At 33.2% G+C, this 22,699-nt stretch overlaps 2 protein-coding genes across 3 annotated transcripts; both read right to left on the reverse strand.

Moving 5' to 3' along the window:
* Positions 1 to 14,091: 14,091 nt before the first annotated feature.
* LOC120146823 lies at positions 14,092 to 14,908 on the reverse strand. Of its 2 annotated transcripts, none has more exons than XM_039160318.1 (2): positions 14,690 to 14,908; positions 14,092 to 14,644 (listed from the first exon to the last, which is right to left on the reverse strand). In XM_039160318.1, exons 1-2 carry the CDS (start codon positions 14,887 to 14,889, stop codon positions 14,269 to 14,271), a joined length of 576 nt encoding a protein of 191 aa, XP_039016249.1. In that variant the 5' UTR covers positions 14,890 to 14,908; the 3' UTR covers positions 14,092 to 14,268. The 2 variants fall into 2 exon arrangements, with proteins under 2 accessions (XP_039016249.1, XP_039016250.1); XM_039160319.1 differs by having other exon boundaries at positions 14,092 to 14,641; positions 14,687 to 14,908.
* On the reverse strand, positions 14,092 to 16,953 carry LOC120146824 (PWWP domain-containing protein 2A-like). Its single transcript, XM_039160320.1, has 2 exons — positions 16,475 to 16,953; positions 14,092 to 16,411 (listed from the first exon to the last, which is right to left on the reverse strand). Exons 1-2 carry the CDS (start codon positions 16,528 to 16,530, stop codon positions 16,000 to 16,002), a joined length of 468 nt encoding a protein of 155 aa, XP_039016251.1. The 5' UTR covers positions 16,531 to 16,953; the 3' UTR covers positions 14,092 to 15,999.
* Between the last annotated feature and the right edge of the window lie 5,746 nt (positions 16,954 to 22,699).

Genomic DNA, 22,699 nt, shown 5'->3' on the forward strand with positions numbered 1-22,699 from the left:
CGTGATATTGCTCTAACTGGACATCCTTGGCCTTTAAAGGAACATACTCCTAGGTAAACGTCCAGGTGGTTCGACAAGGCAGATCTATCGATGTTTCATGGTGGTAAGATTTGCAGACAAAGTAAATCACTGGCTGGATAACTAATCAAAGAGAGTCAACATGGAATGCAAACAAACAAATCATCGCATAACAACCCTAGTACTCATGCCGGAGTCACTTCCCTGCAACACCAGCGTCTGAAATGCACACTGGAGGGCGGAGGCGGCGATTCCCAGTATCAGAAAAATGAAAACCGCCACCAATATATTCCCTTTATTAGGTTTTTGCCCTTCACCATCGCGTTGAAACCGTAGGCCTCTTCTAAAACGGAGACGACGCTAGCCAAGTGCCAGATTACGGTCAAATACAAAAGCCCCAGTAAGTACAAAACGGCTAAAATAATCGACACCGGCAAACCCGAATCGCTTCCTCCGATTAAAACGACGAAAACAAACAAAACGGCCCATGTTAAAAGGTGGTAGAAAAATATGGCGACTAAAATGCATAAGAAAGTAACCATCAGCCGCTTCCAGACCTTGGGAACGACGCCGATGACTTTGCTGAAGGTGAGTTCCCGATCTGTATATATGCATGCGACGGTGTAAACGACGGCAGCAGTCGAAAGAAGCGAAAGGATGAAATAGAGAGTGAAGTAGGCAGCTTTGAAAAGCCAAAAGTAAGCCCACTCATCGGAGATAAGGTCGGCTAATTTCTCATATTTGGGAGTGCCCCATTGAGTACGGTAGAGTTCTATTTCGTTGTACATGATTTTCCTGAAGAAGAGATCCAATACTTCCATGTGAACAAGGTAGATGAATGAAAAAGGAAGGATTAAAGATAAAGTGATCTTGCCGAAGATTTTTCTCCATGCAATGATGACTTTGTAGGATTCATCGAAGATGCCAAAGCACCCAACGAATTGCATCGCTTCTTGCTCTTTATCCATATGCTTTGAGTTGCAGAGAAAGAGAAAACGGAGATATTGAAGAGATTGGCATGATGAGAAGAAAATCAAACTGCCCCTGATATTTAAGAAACCCATTACGTGCTTAAATTAGTAAACAAATCTTTCCCAAAAATCACAATTGTATTAGATATCATCTTCGAAATTTATGCATACACACTAAAATTATAGATTGTCTTTGTTAGATATTATTGGTAGCAAATACTGCAAATGAAATTAATATTTTTATTAAAAATTATCAATTTAAAGCAATCAAATGTTGGAAATAATATAATAATTTAAAAAATAATTAATCAGTTTATTAAAATATATCAAATTATTAATAAGACATTGACTTAACAATAAGATTGAGGTCTGAGAACTTTAAGACCCAAATTTGAGTCCAATTATGTGAAAAAATTTAAAATTTATGTCAAATATTGATATTCACCATTGAATTATATCAAAAATGAACTTTTTAGATGCCAAACTTTCAAAAATTATATAATAGATATTAAACTTTAGATTTTGTTATAAATATACACAACGTCATTATCTATCATTAAAGATGTGACGTGACATGCTAAATAAAAATAAATTATCTCATTTGACTCTTTAATTGTAAATAAAAATGTATTTTACTATTAATTTCATTTAAAATAATTTTTATTATGTTCATTGAATTGAAAACAAAATGGATATAAATAAATTAAATATTATTTTTAGTACGTGTCATATTATAAATATTGAATTTGTACTATATAAATTACTTGATACATTATTAAAAGTTAAAGATTGTTTCGATTACTTTTATTTAAGTTTGGATATATTTTTCTTATTAAATTGATACTATAATTTTTTTGAATGTATTTTTTAAAATTGGGTTTAACTTCTTAAACAAAAGTCAAGCGCTTAAATCACATCGTTTGATAAAAAAGAATTACAATATTTGAAAATTCAATTTTTTAGATCTCAAAAATTATAAATTTTAGTTTTACAAATACAACCACGATTAATAAATATTTGGTTATAAAAAATTTTTGATGAAGGAAAAAATTTCAAAAAAATATAATTTTAAATTTTAAAAATAAATCATTTTCATATATATATATATATATTTAAAAATCTGATCGATTGGCACCGTCGATCATTACGTCATTTTTCGGGTTAGTCATTGATGGTAATTGTTAAAACCTTTTTTTCCCTTACATACTCTTTTATATCTCGAACAAGAATCTGACGTCATTTTCATTAAAAAAATTTTGACGGATCTAGGATGAAACTCTTTGGTTTTCTTTGTTTCTGATCATTTTTGTAACACCCCAATTTAGGGGCTAAATTTAAGAAATTATAAAATGGTGAATTTAATTGGTATTTGGAAGAAATTTGGGGATTAAATTGTAAGATTTCAAAGATGGCATACCGTTTTAAGAAGTGCAGGAAGTTCAGTGGCTAAACTCTTGGTTTAGCCATTTTTAATTATGAGATGTTATAAACCCCAGACTCCCGTATGTTTCTGGAAAATTTTCCAGTTTTCCTCTCCCGTTCTCCCTACTTCGAACTCCGATCTACTCGTCGTCCGACCTCCAAACGACGAGCCAAAACCACCATCGTGTTCGTTGTCAACCGAGGAACAAAACCCCTCAAACCTTTCGTCGTGAATCATCACCGTTCGTCGTGAATTTCAGTCGGAAGTATCGTCGGTAATAACTCGGTTTTAGTTGGTTTTTCATCGATTCACGACGATCGGATCATCCGTTTACGACACCTCCCGCACCATCGTGTTCGTTGCATCGTTTCGAGTTTGCCGGTGTCATCCTTGGTCTCCGTCCACGGCGACGCGTGAGGAGGTGAAGCGGTCAAAGTTTCCGATTCGTTGAAATCGAGCTCTCCGCCGTTCAAAATTGTGAACCGAGCTTTGTAAGTATCTCGAAATCGCTCAAAATAATTTTTAGAAATTTTTCTGTGAATTTAACGCTGCCGGAACAGTGCCCACGCACCCCACGCGCCGCCACTGCGAGTGGGGATAGTCTAAATGACCGGTTTTGACCGGTTTTCGTCAATAATTGACCGGTTTGACCGGTCACAACCCGACCCGACCCGTTGACCCGACCCGACCCGTTTACCCAACCCATTGACCCGACCCGACCCGTTGACCGTTGACTGTTGACCGACGTTGACCACTGTTGACCAAAACTTTGACCGGCTTTGATCGGGCATTAAACGACCTTTGACTTCGACCGAGTATACCTATCCTGACATTTTTCGACGTTCCAAATCTGATTCCGCTGTCCGTTTTTCGAAATTCGAACCCGAAGGCCTCGAAATTTCCGGTCAAACCCGTTGACTTTGATTTTGACCGAAAATTCCAAATTTCCGAAAAGTCATATTTTATGCTTTCGACGTCCTGAATCCGAATCCGAAGTCTGTTTCGCCAAATTCGAACCCGGTAAGCCGTCTTTCACTGATTTATCACCCGATTCGATCCGTTTATCGTAATTAAGCTCCTTTTCTGATATAATTTCTGTTTATATGGATCCGAGGAAATATTGGAAGTTGAATTAAAGATCAAAGGTGTTCGAATGGAATTTTTATGGTCGATCAGTATTGCACGGAAATCGAGGTAATACTTTACTACCTCTTTATGCTTTATGGAACATGTTGATATTGGTAAATGCATGAATAAGATAATGTTGGTCACTTTTGTGGAGTTTGAATAATTTATTCACTCGATATGAATGTGGTAGAAATTCTGTAACTGAATACAGATCGAATGTCTAATATAAGAGATTGAAAGATTGTTAGAATTAAATTACAAGTTTGTGAATAGTGATAAAGAAATCAGACATGGATTTGTAAATTACAATTTATTTCATCAAAGGTTAAATGTTAAAGGTATTTGGATGAGAAATTATGAGAATAGTCCGGTAGGGTAAAATTACGAAATACCCTTGTGTTATAAAAGACAAGATTTGAATATGAAAGTTAGATAAGAGGATTTTATAGACATATTGATCTGATAAAAATATTGATGTGCATAAGAAATGTTGGTTTTATTTGGAAATTATATTATTTCGTTAAGAGCTAATATCGAAATTATCTTGTTAAGAAATTACGGAAATACCCTTAAGAGGTAGAATAGTCTTAGTTGACTCTGAATGAGAAAATACTTAGAGGATTCGTACTTAACTCGATTAAGTGCGGATTTAATTGTTAAGATCCTGACTTAGTGCAGGAAAATTCCTGATATTCCGTTTGTAAAATCTGAGAAGGCACTTGACCTGAAAATATTCGAATAATGAGTAAATACTGGAAGAGTAATTTATCGGGGGTATTCTGTTGTCAGAATTGTTCGAAAGGACTGAAGTAAATGATAAGATTGAATTAAATAATAAGATCGGATGGAAGGAAAGATTGAAATACCGTAGATCTGTAAAATGACCAAAATACCCCTGTAATGGAAATGACCCAAGAATATCACCAAGCTTAGGAATTATTGAATATCCTCGAGTTCTGAAATGAATGGAATAAAACTGAACATCAAAATTACCAAAATACCCTTATGGCCTAAATTAAGTAAATGTCTTGGATTAATTAAGGAATCCAAGTAAGCATAGGTATTGAACTACCTTTAAAGGTAATGGAAAACAATTTAAGTGAATAGATCAACCCTAAAGCTATGTCAATACCTGAATGACATAGATATTACTAGAACATGTGTTCGTCTTCTCAAGTTTGGCTCGATGATAAATTTTGGAAGTATTCAGCTCAGCTCTAGATCGTATTCAGTACTAAGAATTGGATGTTTGTTCGACAAAATCAACCACGAAGACCAAATTGAATGGAATGGAAGTACAACATGTATCTGAAATTCAGGAACGTTTGAATTACTCTGGAAAATCCTGAAGTAATGGAATGGACATGACTGCTAAATGAACTAGGTAACCTCAATGACTGAGGATTTAATAAGTGATTTGGATAAGTCTGGAAATTCTGATGAGTTTACGTAGTGTACAATTACAATGGGTTATGACAAATTAATCAAGTACGTCATCATTTTATGATATTGTGGAAGCGTGGAAATGAAATAAAAACATTGGAAGATTTATTCAGCGATGATTCCGAAAATGGTCTGCGGACAAGAATTTGTGTATTAAAGAGTAAATACCCTAGAAGGAAAATGAACTGATCAGTCAACATAGATTGTTGAGGTTCTGAATCTTCGTTCTCAAGTTGTTCGATTATCCAATCAATTGACATGGATGTAAAGGATTCTGAATACCCTTCTAATTACGTACAGCTTCTGAAAACTGTTCGAATAAAATAATATCTTGATAATTCACATTCTGAATAACTGATGATTCTGTCAGTTAATGAACTCTTCCAATAGTGATTCTAAATTCCAACATTCTATCGACATACTGAAGAATTGTGTTTCTCTGCCTGATACAGTACCTCTAAATAATACCTGTAAACTCTGGTGTGTTCCCTAATTACATGAATATTTTATCTGATTTCAAATTTGAATTCTGTTATGATACTTGACCTGGATTCTGATCTGATATTGACATGGATTCTAATCTGATACATGATATGGATTCTGATATGATACTTGACTTGAATTATGTTTTGATTTTTGATATATCCGTTTATGGACGGAACATGTTTTACTGGGGGGGTAATGTTGGAGGAAGATTACTTGGAGGCTCCTCGGCTTTGTGCTCAGGGCCTTACTGTTCGTGACGGGGTTGTATGGTTCTGGGGAACCTATACATTTTGTTCGTGACGGATGGGGGTATATATATATGTGTTTTAAAAAGATCTGAAAAGTTACATAGTTTTTGGGAACACACTAGAAAACCTGTTCTGATCTCCTGAACCTAGACATCCGAAATATTTCTATCTGAAATGAATATTATCTGTCACTACCTGCGATATCAATGAACCTCAGCTCAGCCAAAGAAATCTGTGAATATCGGAATCAATAAGGAAAAATACGTTTATCTGTATCTGCATGTTCATCAGCATCTTCTGGTAGTTCTGTATTACTGAGCTTTCCAAAGCTCACTCTATTACTCACCTTTTCAGGTTAAAAGAATTGTACCAGTGCATCTATTGACTTCAGTAAGGGAGTTCGTTCGGCGTTGTTGCAGAGTATGGTACATGTGATTAGGGGGCATGTAATTGTATTTTGATTTATATACGAGTTTGGAAATCTGTTTTATTTTTAAATAGTGAAAACTGATTTTTATAAGTTTACATGTTCTGATAAAAAGTTTTTAATTTTCCGCTATTTTTATAGTGGGTCGCTCCGGTGGCCCTAATGTGACTTCCCGGATCGGATCGGGCTACCCCCATCGGTCTGGGGGTTACAATTTTCCTACACTATTATTTCAACGTCAAATTAATATATAGTAGTCTTTTCATTGTTGCTAATCTTTTCGCCACTCGATTTGTTGTGTAATTTGTCGGAGCTCTATGAATCCAAAACATGATCGGTGGTACTCTTTTTTTTTTATTTTTCCTTTTTTTTCTTTGACTATGAAAATTTCACCCTTTTATCACAAAATATTGATTAACCGGTGAATAAAATAGAATATTCTTTTTTCTTTCATTGTCGTTAATGACTATGATATTATATTTGATTCATGATTTGTGGGGTCTTAGTTTAGTCAACATGTATTAGTTCATGGATATTGAGTTTTATAACGGTTAACGGTGGTAAGATAATGTTGGGGGTTGTGTTTGGTTTGACAGCGAAGGATTGAAATGGTTCTCAGACATGTGAGGGGTTCAATCATGGTCAATTAGAGGTGATCGAGAGAGTGAGAAGAGTGAAATGATATCCGGTGATGGTGAGGTTCAATTGAGTTGTTATTGATTTAGGGATGTTGGTTTTGAGTTTGAGAGATTTATTTTGGTGTTATTGGCGGAGAAACATTGATAGAGGTTACTGTCGAGAGAGGGTGGCCAATGAAATGTCTAATTTAATGAGAAAACATTCAAATAATAATATTACTAAAATATTAGTAAGAGTATACGTGGCAACTCAGAAATTAATAAAAAAAATAACATGTCACCAAAATATTTTGTTAGGGAGATAACAGGGGTGTGACGGAAAAAATCGATCTTTAAAGTTAAGTTATTAAATTACAAATATTTAAACTTTATATATATATATATATATACATAAAATCATGTTATGCAAACTTGGCATAAAATGTACTATAAAATACAAATTTGCTTGTAGTGCATTTTCAGGATTTGGGCACCAATCTATAATTCATGAGCCAAACTTAATAAAAGAATAAAGAAAGAGAAAAAAAAAAACTATGAGACGCATTCCGCAAGACACTACCTACTCAAACTTAGAAACTCGGATTCCAGCATGGTGTAATTCGAGTCCGGAACCCTCATTGATGGATAAGAGTATAAAATTCTGATGAGCCTACAAGGGTGTAACATAGAATCTACAACACTTTTTGTCTACAAACTTCCCAACAAGAAAAATTGGGAGAGATCCATACCAAGGTACCTTGAAAAACCTGCACAAGATTTTTCCACTTAGCTGTTCTCAGGCACAGCGCTCTCCGGGATCTGTAATACGGTTGTCTTGTCTACCACCGGTGCTGTTCCTGATAAACCTTCAAGTGGTGCATCAATATTGTAAAACGAATCCTTGACCGAGAAAGGTTTCCTCAAGCCATAAGTAATTTCAGATGACACTGGGCAGCACGCAGTGGGGTTTGACAAACTATTCATAAGCTCCTTTTGGCCATGAGCAAAATGATAATCAGAAATGCATTCTTTATGAGTGTCTGAATTTATATCCACTTCCATAATGCCACTGTTTTTGACAGGAGCCTCTTCCTGGTTGGTGTTATGAAGGGAAAGAGTACGAGTCTTACAGTATGGTCCACTGTCTGACCCTTTTTCAGCAGCTTTTTCCATGGTCATGGAAGTTAAATTATCAGCAGTTTGAAGTACTCCATCAAGAGGAACAATCTTGGTATCCTTTATGCGACCACCCACGCCCTGGTCCTCTAAGTCACTTTCTCTAAAAGCTCTAGGAGATGATTTATTCTGAAGTGTTGGAAATGTGACAGTGCTGCTTTTGGGGTTGTTTCTTGGAGCACTCAATACCTTTGTTGCAGCATTTGAAGGCTTTTGATTAGACAAGGAAGGTATAGATCTTACAAGGGAGGAAGTTTGCTTAACATCAAAGTCGGGGCTCTGGATAGCAGTAAAGGTTCGAACACGTTGAAGCTTTCCTATCTTTGCACTATTTGAGCTTCCAGTAGGACTGGTGCATTTTGCTCCACTTTTAGGAGAGCCACCAGGTACACCGGAATAAGACAACATATTCATATTTGTACTGCGACCTGATGATCTTACCTGCATTCGTCATCAAAGCAAATTTGAGCTAAACAGAATAAAAGGAGGCAATTACTTTTTTCATTTAGATTTTCATTATAGAATAGACTTAGACAGGTTCTATCTTCTTTCCTGCTGAAGGTTCTCATATGGAAATCTCTGTTTGCTTATTCTTAAAAAAGGTTAAAGACAGCAATTATATGAAAATAAGGATTAACCCCATCAAAGCCAGTTTTTGGTGATGACAATCGAAGGCCTGAGAGTTTCATCGAAGCAGAATGCAGGGGACCACTAGTTTCTGCTGAAACTTTTTTTACACTTCCATCAAGCACACCAGTAACCTCAACACCAGCTTCCACTGAACACTGGCCTATAGGATGGTTCTTAGAATCCAGATCTTGGTAGGCATCACAATTTGTAGCGAGTCCCTTGTGGAAGCCAGTACCATGCTAGCTTTTACGCTGTTAGACCTTTGATTAGCAGCAGAGATTGATGCTACGGACTCTGAGGACTCTACAGTGGTAGAGTTAGCAGGAGATATACTGGAAGAGAGCTTCGAGCTGCCTGCTTGATTTTTACCTTTCGGTACATTTTTGTAGGGCTTGCTGATACTGTAGCCAGAGGAAGGGTGAACTTTTCTGGGGTCATTTTTTTGTTTAATCGAATTCAATGAAGGCTTTTCAATTCTCTCCGATAAAATACTGGCACAACTTTCAAGCAAGGTACAATAATTTATCAGCTCCGTTGCGCTGGAGGCTGGGGACGAGCAAGAAGATTTGGAAGATAGTGACCTAGGCACAATAAATCTTGAACTGCCCAAAGCAGGAGTCTTTGACAAAGTGGTCCCTCTACCTAACAATTAAAATAAACAGTGTTAATGAAACAGAAAACATGGCAAGAACTCCTACTTCGACCAAGCTGATCTAAACATTTAGTTGTTTGAATTACCAGTCACACTTCTTGCATCCTTTCCCATTTTAACAATCTTATCACCCAAGGAAAGCCTTCTGGACCTGGTTGGTATAGTGGGAATGGAACCTACCCGGCTTATTAGTCCCTTTGGCAGGTTATGAAGAGATGAAGTTGGTTCTCCACTTCTAGTAACAGACTATACAGGCCAGTTAGAGGAAAAAACAAATAAGATTTTGCAGTGAATCTAACAACACAATCCAGCCTAACCTCTTAGAATTTAGAACATTCTGTTCAATAAAATTATTTCTATCTCAACTAGAAAAGTTAATTTTTGCGGTCAGACAGAAACCTGCTTTGATGTTTTCCCAGCTTCTTGCAGACCAATGTTTAGCTTTTTTGGGGCCGCTTTGTGCTTCAACAGAAATAACTCGAGAAAATATGTCAGCAGACAAACACAACAAAGTTACCAGTAATGAATTTCTAGTGGCAGACATTTGTCGATTTACTTATTTTGAGTGTTAATACCTTTCTGACACTAGAATTTGCAGTGTTGGGAGTTTTGCTAAATTCCTGGATTGAAGCTCTTATATCCTCAAACAAATCAGCTCCGGGATCTTCCAATGTCAGAGTTTCACCATCCAACAATTCCAAAGTCATTAATGATTCAAAATATCCGTTTACGTCCTCTTGAATCCCAGGCAATATATGTATTTCACCATTCTCATTGCCTCCTACCATGCTAGACCAGTCCTCTGACTCGAGAAAACCTAAAAACAGGAACGAAAATTTTATGGTACGGGGAGAGCCTCTAAAATTTTAGAAAATGATGGATTTATAAAATTCTAGGAGAACGAAAATGGATTTTCAATAGAAAATACATAGAAAAAAAATCTAAAAACATCATGCAAAAACATATCAAAACAAATAATTTGAAACCATAACTTGCTAAGTGTATATAAAATTGATAGCATTGTACCTGCACTAGCAAAGAAAGCGTTATCCCATGTAAAATTTTTGCGTAAATTATTTTTTCTATTTTTTCTCTTGTCATGTTCCAAAGAACCTGGTGGTTCCTCTAACTCTCCAGCTTCTTCAAGAAAGCCTGATGAGATTTCTACATTGCCGGGATCCAAACTAAACCTAGTAGTTTTGTTTTCAGTTCCCTTCCCTGAACAGCACACAAAATCCAATTTGTTAAGAGACAGGACAAAAAAGGTTTTGCAACAACAAAACGGGATTTTCATATTTAACATGCAAAAACAAACGAGGATTATCATCTTTTGTTAGTTGAAATTCGAAAAATAGTCCCCGTATTATGTATGTTAATGAGAAATTTGCGAAAAAACAGCAAATTCCAATGAGAAATTGCTTTCAGAAAATAAAAATAAAAATGATCAAATTGTTTAATTTGAAGCATTATTGGAAACAATTGGTATAAAAGAACAGTTAGAGAAGCCAACGGAACATGAAAATGAGCTTAACATCAATGATTTTCTGGAGCTAATTATTCGTAAATTGAAGGAAGAAACCTGCGATCACTGTAATTCTAAAACATGATTATTAGAACAACGAACAGTGTACTTTTCCGATGAAATGTGAATGGAATCATAAAATAATGAGAAACCTGAAGAATGAGGGCTTATAGAATCGAAGAAAGGAAAACCGATGAGGCAGTCATCTTCGGAAGAGACGTCGATGAGGCTCAGCCCCTTGAAATCGAAATCGCTTGGCATCCCGAAATCATCCATTTAGGACCCAAAATAACACCAAATCGGGGGAGGGGGAATGAAGCTAAATGTGTTTGTTATGTAAAATAGTTGAATTGAATTGAGAAAAACAAAAAGAGAAGTGAAATGTGTTTGAATTTGAAGAAGAAATTAAATAAAAGGAAATGAAAAGAAAAAATAATTCCGAGGCGAAAAAAGGGACCGTTATAGTGGGGGTGATCAGGTGATTTAGACATTGGATTTTCCGTTTTGTTTTCTTGCCTATTTTTGGGATTACGATTCGGTTACTCGTTCGTTACACCCACTCAGATATCATCCAACGGATAATGACATTTTGATTTGCTGGAGGGTCCAGATCCTTTTATTTTGTGCATTAAGATAAAATTCTTATATTTTTTTCTTCTGCGTAAACATTGGGATAAGATATTTAAATTGTGATTGTGAGTACGATCACGTTTTTGATTATTTTAGGTTTATCGCGATTACAGACATAATATATATTTTTACAGTGATTATACGTATCACGATCATATAATAACAATTTCGGATGTCACCGCTATTGATATATAATGAACACTATTACGGATCAGACCACTATTTAGATCTTGGTTGAGATCTAAATAGCTGAAAATTGAATCAAGATGTTCGTTTTTAATTTGTGATCTGGGTTCAAGTAATAACAAATTATATTTTTGTGTTTACGTTGTTGAATTAGATGGACAAACGTAGGATGAGATGTGTAAAGGTGAGCATTCGATCGAGTCAAGTCGAGTAAAAAATTTTTGAGTTATTTGAGTTGACGAGTCATATTTTGTGACTCGAACTTAACTTGCAATTTTTTAAGTCGAGTCGAGTTATTCGAGTTTTTATACAAATTTTATTATAATTATTTATAGTATTATTATAAGGATTGATTTTAATTTTTCGATTTTCTCTGACCATAATATTATATTATTTTCATATTATAATGTTATTTAATATATTAAATACAATCTAAAATTATAAAATATATTTACAATAGTTTATTGCAAGAATATATTTCGAGGGTAAAATATTGATAAGAGTATAAAAGAGTCAAAAAATTGATGGGAAGAAAAAATTTGAAAAAAAACTATAGTCAATAGGAGCATGTAGTTCAAATTTGATAAAAATGAACTTAAAATGAAAAATGAATTGAAGAAATAAGAAAATCATGAAAAGTTGAGGGACTAAATTGAAAAATTAAAAATTATTATTAAAAAAGAGGAATTGAAATTACATAGGTATTCTACTATGGTTTAGAAGCATTTGGTTTAAATTTGGTGAAAAATGAACTTAAAATGAAAGAAGAATTGAAAGAATAAGGAAATTAAAAACTAAATCGCAAAACTATCAAAATAGTCAGCCAATTTTTTTATTTTTCAAGTAACTCAAAATTTACAAATTTCAACTCAACTCGAACTCGAAAATTAAATCGATAATTTGGGCTGACTCGAAATAAAAAAAATCAATTTTTCGAATCAAGTTTTGCTTACCCCTAAAATTATGTACGCAATATCTTTTTTAATTTTTATAAAAAATTATAAAATAATCACGTAACTTAAAAAAATTGATCATTTTTATTTAAAAATTAATTATAAATGATGTCGATAAAATATATAAAATATTAGATTTAACCTTTAATTTTTACATTTTATTTTAATATGATCCTAATTTTTAAAAATCAACCTTTAACATTTTAATATTTTATCAATTAAATCCCTACTAACTATATTCGGTTCCTCATTGTCCACTTCAACTCCATTTCAAACTAATTCGATGACAAGAAGACTCCATTTTATTAAAAGATTAACCTAATTTGATATTAAATCAATCCAATAGTTGATAGTAACATCTTTAGCTTTTAATTTTATTTGGTCCATCAATTATAATTAAAATTTTATTTTAATACTTTTTTTAATATTTTAAAAGTAATTTATTTTTTATAAATCATAATATTTTTAAAAAAACATATGAAAATTTATAATTTATTTTTAAAATTATATTTTTAAAAAATTGCAAATAATAAAATTTTAATAAAATCCTTCATATTTCTCATTACTTACACTCTCACCCTCCAATGTAACCTGTAACAAAGTTAAATGATGAATATTTTGAATTTCTAATGACCGTATTGAATTTGTTCTGATATTCTTTAAAGTTTTTGTTGTAATTATTGAAACAATTAATGACAATTAAACAATCACGATCTAAAAGAAAAACAAAGAACATTAAGATTTATGTGAAAAATTCAAAAGATAAAAACTATTGGTAGAGTAGAAGAAAATTTCACTAAAAACGAGGTTTTTTTACAACTGTTTACACTCTCGTATAAAAAACTCTATTCCCTACTTCCTACTTATATGGATATAAAACAAAAGGAAACTTGTATAGGAAGAAACTTTATTCTAATTGAATTTATTTATTTTGATAAACATAAAGACGGAACGGAAGAAGAATTATAGTAACAAACGGATTTAAATTGATCCGAACTACAATAAATTCATGGCCTGATCCAAAAAGAAATTAGATCACAACTCTAACAATCTCCACCTTAACACGATTTCTCGTCAAACAGATTCTCCACCTCTTCCAAAACACCCCTCTAAAGAATAATCTTCAGCAATGCATCGACCAATTCTAAGCAATGTTCAAACTTATTCCCGATAACAGTGTTATGGTGACAATACGTTTTAATTTTCTTATGATATTTTTATTTTTCCAAGAAATTATAAGTTAAAGATTTCTCTTTCTTTTATACGTTTTTTTGGGGTTTATACTTCTTCTATGTGCCAAAATTATATATAGATTTAGCAGTTGACCCCCTCAAAATTATATACCGAAATTCGCCATGTTTTTGTTTCGTATTTTCAAAAGCTCTTGAAGTTTCAAGAGACAATAATTTGATTAAAGAGTGTAAAAAGTTTGATTAATTTCACAAAGGATTGGGCTTTATACAGCTGAAGTTATTTCATGGTGGGTTGAGCTGACTAATCTCGTTCCAAATCTGAAAAGAAGAATGTATAACTATCGAAACTTGAATCTGCAAATAAAAATGAGGAAAGTGCACAGTCAGTCATATAAATTAACCCACTTTCACTAGGAATTTGATAGCTATGCCCACTGTTTGACCCCCTTCATTTTCACCTAATACAACCTGCATGTATAATAACCTCATAAAACAAAAGCATTTACAAGTTCAAACATATCTCTGTGAATACCTAACCTAACCTCTGGGCATCAAAAGTAGCGTTTTAATCTCCACATGTTTCATCCAACACTTTCCTCTTCTTACGACCACCTTGCAAAGCTTTAGTTGGTGCAGAAGCCAATCGCTTGAGGCGGTAACTATCGAGTGATGGTCTGAATATGCTGTATTTTCCAAAACTGCTGAAAGCTGTTCCTGCATCTGTTCGTCTTTTAAAAACTACCTTGGCCTGGATGCTCTTTTTGAACACTTCAGTCCCTTGTGTAACCAAAGGACCATAGAGGCTAAATACCTTATTCAGTTCTTCCACTGATGGAGATGAATCTATGTCTGAAAATTTCAGAATCAGAGAAGTTGGAGATTGATCCTCTGCTATCTGCTTCTCAGCTTCCATTCCAAGATTTTCATCTACGGCCGCATGTTTATGTTCAGAATTCACATTGGCAGATGCTTTAGCACCTAACTGTGATTCAACAACCAAAAGACCCTTCTCTGTGGTTTGGTCCTTCTTGTCAACTGTTAACAGCTCTTCAGGAAGGCGTTGGATTATCCTTTCAGAAGAAGACGAGTCTTTGATTGAGGTGAATTTGGTTGATTTCTCCTCCATTATGGCATCAGTTCCTTGTTCCAAAGATTGTTCAGACATTTCAGAGTTGTTAAGATCCATAGCAAGTGAATTCCTCAACTCAGTAAAGAAAAAAACTATGGAGGATAAGAAATTGTACCCTTTCAAGGGATCTGTGGCAGCCAAGCGAAGCTGTTAGAGCATATCATCAGGAGAGGAAATACCTGTTTGAGAAACCTTCTTTCCTCTTAATTTAGCAGAAGAAGATTTTCCTCTACTTTTATTATCAACTGCAGCCTTTGGAGATTTCCCAACCGAATGCTTTAGTAATGGCGACGAAAAGATTTAACAATTCAGTTGAATTGCAACCCTAAGAATGCTAGCTCCAACTCTGAAAGTTTGCTTAGACTGTGGAGGCTCATCAACAGACGCTGCTGGAACATTACTCTTGTTCTGTTTCACTGCCATGTCATCACGCACAGGGTCAACAGCCTTTAGCTTTTTAACAGGGGATGAAGGCATTAACATATCATCGCCTTTTTTATTCAATTTCCTTTTAACATTTTGCAAACTCAAGCGCCTTTCGGCTATAAACTCTGACAACTTTTCTCTTCTTCTTTTTCCCCAGAAACTGCATGGTTTTTCTTTTGTTTACAAGAAGAGCCATCGTGGTTCTCTGGCTTCTCTTCTTCAGAGTACACCCTTTTGTCAACTTTGACACTAGGAACATTTTCAATCAGCTTGCTATATTCCTTCACTTCCTCGGACAGAAAGATTTCAGCATCAGTCTCCAACAATCCACAAAGATTTTGAAACTCGGGTAGCTTAGAGTAACCCTTCCAGCGATGGAATGCTAACAATTGTGCCTGTGATATTGTGAATTGCAGTCTATCAATGTCGGTATAAGAAGGTGAAAGAGCCAATGTTTTCATATTTTCAAAAAGTTCCAAGGGGTCAACGGAAGAAGCACTTGAAAACCTATCCCCACCATCTCGACTGCTAGATTCCTCCCGGATCCCAGCATTAACAATTCTCAGTTTTAATCTGGGAATAAGCTTCCTTGGAAATGCATGAACAGACCAGACCAAACTCTACCCGTCTAGAAACCTCATCCAAAGCGCAATCCACAGCATGGTGAAACTCTTTCATATTGTTCTGCTTTTCCATATGTGAAAAATGCGACCTAAAGGGCTTGATCCAAGATGCCTCATTTCAAGCAAATGTCTGATCACCATAGTATGCAATCAAATAACTTTCCTTTTTCAAATACTTCTTTGCCTTCACTGTAGCAGCTGAACTATCAAATATCTGACCCGGCCACCATGGATGACTCTGTACTTTACCCGAGACTAAATCAGAGACGCAAAATTCAGATTTTACATTGACATCAGATGATCCATCCTCAGAGGAGCTTGTAGATTGATTCAAGTTTTCTGCATTCTGCAAATCCCTTTCACCTTGGATCACGGTAGTTTGATTTTTTTTGGTATCATCGGGTGTTCCAATTTCCACATCAAAACTTTCTAATCCATCGGAAGATCCTTCCTTTGAACTCATTTTCTGGTCATCACAAGGCAAAGAGTTTTGATCAGCTGAAGAAAGAGGCTTCCCATCACCAGATTGAAAAATCTTATCAGAAACTGAGTTCGAGCGGACACTAGTCCCCTCTATCAATGAGTCCTCGCAAGGAGAGGCGTTAACATTAAGGTCTTTGGTTACCCCCCCAGAAGACCCGACAGCCATTTGCTCAGCTTCCACTAATTTCTTGCCGCTCAATCCTCCATGAACCTCCAACAAAGAAATCCCAGCCGAACACAACCCAGCACTACCTCTGTCATCGAACTCTTCACCACAAGACCCAATATCAGCTTCCAAATCATCCTTTACTTTTCACACTCTCAATTTTGCTTTCTTTCCCAAACTCATCAACCCCATCAGTCAACACAATATCCTTCCCAAATTCCCTAACCCTTCCATCAACCACTCCTTCAGTTAAAGTTTGGGTTAAACAAGTGGTGGCCGCCCCAGAGGCAGGCTCCCCGACATTAACATCATTTCTCTCGTTTTCTATGTCAACCGGAACAGCATCACAGTTCAAGACAATTTCTTCAGGAACATTGTTCAACATTAAAGTGCCCTAAAGGTAAAATAAAAAAGAGAAACAATCCATCAAAATATCTAATTCACTAAGAAAGGAAAAAAAACCCGAGTAAACAATTTCGCAAAGAGATTAAACAAGCAATTAAAATTAGCAAACCAGAAAAGCTGCGTAACGTCGTTTACTTGAATCGGGAGCTGTATAGAAATGAGGGTGCCCTAGTTTCAAGACTACAAAGAAATCGAAAGTGAAGTCGTGTGTGCCGGAAATGCTGTTTTAGTTGACAGGTACGACCCTCTGGCAGTGATGTGGCGGAGATCCGAAAGTTTTAGTTTAAAAGACAAAAATTACAAAATATCACTAAACCATCCTCAATTAATTGTTTTGACCATTGAATTTTCTAAATTATAAAATAGTAATTAAAATTATTAAAATTATTATAAAACAATTATTAAATCTATCAAATTATTATAAAATAATCGTTAAATTTTATCAAATTAATATAAAAAGAAAATTAGTATTTATTAAAATGTTACAATTATTATAATATTTTAGTGACTATTTGATATATTTTAAGATTATTTTATAAATTTTGAAAGTTTATTAATTAAATAGTAATTTCAGTATATTTCAATGATATTTAGTGTACTCTACAAAAAAATTAAAGACTTAATACACATTTTAGTGCCTAAAATATACCTTAAAATACGATTTAGTGTATAAAAATTTTTTCACTAAAAATAGGTGACTAACATTTTTATCGTTATACTTTTAGGTATATAGACCGCAACAATCATTAAATTTTACCGTTATTGATATGTGTCACGTATATAAAATTTCAAAATTTATTTTATTTAAAAAATAATATTATAATTTTTATTGAAACCCCCCCAAAAAAAATCTCAAAATTTATATCTTTCATTGCCGATCGGTTATCGTTGGTATGTGGTCGTCACTGTTGACATCATCAAAACCGCCTTGCTGTCTTGGACAAAACCTATCCCCCACCCACCGTGAAACTGTCAATCGTAATGAAAAACACCGCGAAGTGTCGTCGGATTTCTAGGTTTTTCGTTGTTGTTTTTTGGCGATTTCGACGGCTACAATCGTCCGTACGTTACATGGTTACCACCATTAAGTTCCTCATCCTACTCCGAACAAAATTCGTCCAGTGGTGACCCTTCACCGTCGAAGGTGGAGGGACGACGCGGGGTTGATTTTAAATATTTTTTTATTATTAAAAAAATAAAAAAATATAATGATAGACACTTAAAATTATAATGTAAAAAACGTTAAACACATATTTTTATATATAAAAAAAATTATTTATGCACCAAATCATATTTTTAGGTATAATAGGCACTAAAAAATGTATTAAGCGAATTTTTTTAAAGAGTTATAGGGATCTTGGGTTGATCGGAAGCTAGGCTTTGCGAAGAGGATAGGAATATGCTCCACCGTTGAAGTTGAGTTGTAGGGCTAAAGGACTCCGACATGCTTGGGCGATCAGAATAAGGAAAGTGATGCTAAAATGGGACTGCAGAGAAGCTGTAGACATCATACAAGCTGACTCGAGGGAAGGGAGACACCTCACTCTGCTGCCACACATTGACAACCTTCTGGACAAGGATTGGACGGTAAAGTTGGAACATATAACCCAGAGACTGTAATGTGCAACTGCTTGATTAAGCACGCATGGGAACTTACACCAGGGCTGCATTTCTTCACCCAGATGCCAGGAGCTATTGCCTGAGTTGCAGAAAGAGTAAAATTTTACGAACTGTGTAACTTGATATTTTTATCAACAACAAAAAAGATCCATATTATATATTTTTATATTATTTGCTTTTAGTGTTATTGATTTTTATAATTATTTTTTAAATTAAAAAATGTAATAATCTAAATATTTTAAAAATAATTATTTATTCAAACAAAACAACCATTTTTACTAAAAATTTTCATATAAACACACCATAATAATTATAATTATTTTATCATCATAATTTATTTTACCACCACCATCACTGTTATTGAATCAAACATATAATTTTTGTTTTTCAATTATTAACTCTTTTTATTAGCAATGCATTTTAAGTAAGAATTAAATTAAAAACGTTAAACTTGTTATTTTATTAAAATAAATTAAAGTTGGTTTCGGATTAGATTGACGATAATAATAATTTGTGGCCATCAACATGGATTAATACTTTAACAATAAGGGTAAACTAAGTATTTAGTCACCCAACTATCACTTCGATTCCGTTTTGGTCACTTAATTATTATTTTTTCAAAATCATACCTAGCGTTACGTTTTGCTTCCGTTTTGGTCACATGCTATTAAAAATTAAACAGAACTACTGATGTGATATTTTTATTTTTTTAATAGTGAAATATCTTTAACTTATGGTGACACATTAGCATCATCATTTATTGTTTAATGGTAGGTGACCAAAATGTAACTTTATGAATGATTTTTTAAAATAGTTTGGTGATTAAAACGGAATTAAAATAATAGTTAGATGACTAAATACATAGTTTACCCTAAAAAAATAACTGCCCCACAAACGTTGGGTACGAAAAGATCAAGAAAAACAGATAATGTGATTCTGCCCTTATTGGCCATTGGCAATTGTTGCTGTTCTTTTTTCTGTGTTAAATATCTGGATAGCATATAAATTATACACATTTATTCAATATCATATATTTGTTTCCTCTCAATTATATATATATATATATATATAAATATATAATTTATCGTTTTTAATGTGTTTATTAGTTCTCGTTACGATAAGTCGATACTTGACATTGATGTTTAATATATTTTAAATCGTTATTTATTTAAGTATAATAATAAAATTTCTGACTAAAAATTATAATAATAAAATTCTATTAAAAAATATAATAATAAAATTAGTTTTGAGTTATTTTTTAAATTTAATTTTTCTTATTTTTATTAAAATTTTAATTAATTAATAAGAATAATACTCATTTTAAATAAAATTACGAAAATAATACTAAACAACATTGACTTAAAAATGACACACTTTTCGATCACATAAGATAAAATCGCATTTAGTTGGTCATATCTTATCAAAGGCCATTCAAGGTGATAACCTCTTTACCCTACATGGCAAGGTGTACCATAGCACTATTTTCTTATTGGTATATTTTTTTTATTTTTTTCGTATTTTTAATTTTAATTATTATTATTTTAGTTCTAATAATTTTTTGATATGGGGTATGTACTTGACATTTAATATAGATATTGGTGCATAAAATTATGAATTTTTAATTATTTTTTGGTACAATTATTTTATAATGTTCCATTTATTTTATCACATTCGTATAGTTAATATATTGTTTGTTTTAGTTATTATAATATTAATATATTTTTATTCTAAAAATAAATATTTTACTCTGATTAATCTTTTAGTGTATGCTCTACACTTGCTATTTAATATAGATCTTAATGCATCAAAAACCATAAGTTTTTAATTATTACTTTTTTAGAATTATTTAATTATTTTTAATTTATTCATTATATTAGTCAAATTAATATATTATTTAGGGGAAATTACAAATTTAGTACTTAAATTATTAGTTTTGATTTATTTTAGTACCTAAATTTTTAATTTTTTTCAAAATCATACCTAAAATTTACTTTTTGTTTCATTTTAGTATCCGTTCATTTTTTTTCAAAACTTAACGACGGGTACTAAAATGAAACAAAAAAGTAAACTTTAGGTATGATTTTGAAAATAATTAAAAGTTTATGTACTAAAACGGATCAAACTGATAGTTTAGGTAATGAATGCATAGTGTACCGTATTATTTATTTTAATTATTATTTGACAGTACAAAAACGAAGATGAACGATTAAATGCAACACACATTTCAACATATTTATCACAATTTGTAAACAAATTAATTTTATTGTCAGTTTTTGTCAATTACTATATTTTTTAATATATTTTTAATGGCTAGTTTATATAATCATTTAAATTTCATAGGAAAATATTCATATCATCGATTCATTTATTCATCATGTGAGAAGATGTAACACCCCCAACCCGTATCCGACCCGGATACGAGTCCGAAGTGTCACATTGACTTTTCAAACCTTGACTCTTAAGAAAAATCCCGGGAAATTTAAAACTTTATTTAAATCAAAATAAAGACTTTATCAGAGTGCTCGTACTTAATGACTTATTACATGCCAACACTTTATACATAACCCAATTACATACTTTGTCAAATATTTCTGATCTGATCTTTTGGTAAGGAAAACTGACCTGTCTTGCTCCGCATCACTCCTTACTCTTCTCGAAACCTACGTGTGAAACAATCACATGCTAAGTCGAAGACTTAGTGAGGCATAACAACTTATAATGCACTTTAAAACATATATTGATACATGCATGTTCTGTTCTATCATGTTATAGCAATTCCATGCATTTTTCATATCGTATAAAATCATATCAGATTAATTGCAGTAAATACATACATACACATAATTCATCATTAACAGTTTATCATATAATCACATACTTTTTCAATCAAACACTATACACACACAACATCATATCATTTCTATAGCATTTATCATACCACTAACTTATATTTGTTCATATCTCTGGATTAGCCCATGTACATATGTGAGAACTATCGATATGTGAGTCTATAGAGGTTGTGCACTATGCTGTCACCACAGCTCGTATAAATGCACCGAAGTGCCCCGTAGAATTGCACCGCAGTGCCATATAATGATGTCCATAAGGACCACGTAGAATTCTTTAAGAATCATATACATATGCTAGGGATCAAGTATGTGTCTTTCCAGACTTCACACATGTTCCAAAGAATATACATATGTCCCGAAGAACCGCGTAGAATTGCACCGTAGTGCCATATAATAATGTCCATAAGGACCACATAGAATTCTTTAAGAATCATATACATATGCTAGGGATCAAGTATGTGTCTTTCTAGACTTCACACATGTTCCAAAGAATATACATATGTCTCGAAGAACCGCGTAGACCCTCGACTCTTGGCATGCCAACTATACCCCTAGCTCTCATGACACATAACATGGGCGTTATCATTTATTTCATTTCAAATATTCACATAACTTGTAATTCACTTTCACATATCACTTATCACATAGCTTCTTTTCATATTATCACATAGTCACGTAGTTCACTTACACGTAGATCATTTCCATATAATTCACATGTCACATATCTCATGTTCTTGTATTCATATAACATATAATCACATAGATTACTTTCACATCACATAATTCATAGTTATGATTTCCTATAGTTACCTAATTATAAAGCTAATTCACCTATACATGTTTTCATATAATTTCTATCATTTCTCACCCAACCACATTTATTCATGTACACATACTCATCATATCTTGTTCACATATGATCATATACTTCATATAACAGATAGGAACACTTTCACGTAGCTTATAATCATAGGTTTTGTCTCATAACATATACTTGTTTTCACATATATTTCATATCAATTCTTATACCATCACATAATTCCTTTAACATACATAACATATCATGTAACATTATAATAGAAATATCTATAAGTCATATCACTTAGAGCACATACACTTATAGTCACATTGCTTATATCTTAATCTTATGCCTTCTCTTAGACATATATATATATATTCACATGTTCAGGTAATCCACCATTTCATCACATAATTGTGTATTCATATAACTCATTTCATTTCATTTCATATATATATATATATATATATATATCCTCAAGATTATCCTAATATAA

The sequence above is a fragment of the Hibiscus syriacus genome, unplaced genomic scaffold, assembly GCF_006381635.1.
Source record: "Hibiscus syriacus cultivar Baekdansim isolate YM2019G1 unplaced genomic scaffold, ASM638163v2 tig00110931_pilon, whole genome shotgun sequence".
In the NCBI taxonomy this organism is placed as follows: Eukaryota; Viridiplantae; Streptophyta; class Magnoliopsida; order Malvales; family Malvaceae; genus Hibiscus; species Hibiscus syriacus.

Bases quoted from the DNA above. Each gene is read 5' to 3' on its own strand.
- LOC120146823 (XM_039160318.1), bottom strand. From the start codon at position 14,889: ATGGATCTTAACAACTCTGAAATGTCTGAACAATCTTTGGAACAAGGA. The intron at 14,645-14,689 runs ACAGTTAGGTGC...TTCTGAACATAA, and splicing joins GGTCTTTTGGTTGTTGAATC to ACATGCGGCCGTAGATGAAA.
- LOC120146824 (XM_039160320.1), bottom strand. From the start codon at position 16,530: ATGGCTGTCGGGTCTTCTGGGGGGGTAACCAAAGACCTTAATGTTAAC. The intron at 16,412-16,474 runs TTGCGAGGACTC...TGATAAGATTTT, and splicing joins CTTAATGTTAACGCCTCTCC to TCAATCTGGTGATGGGAAGC.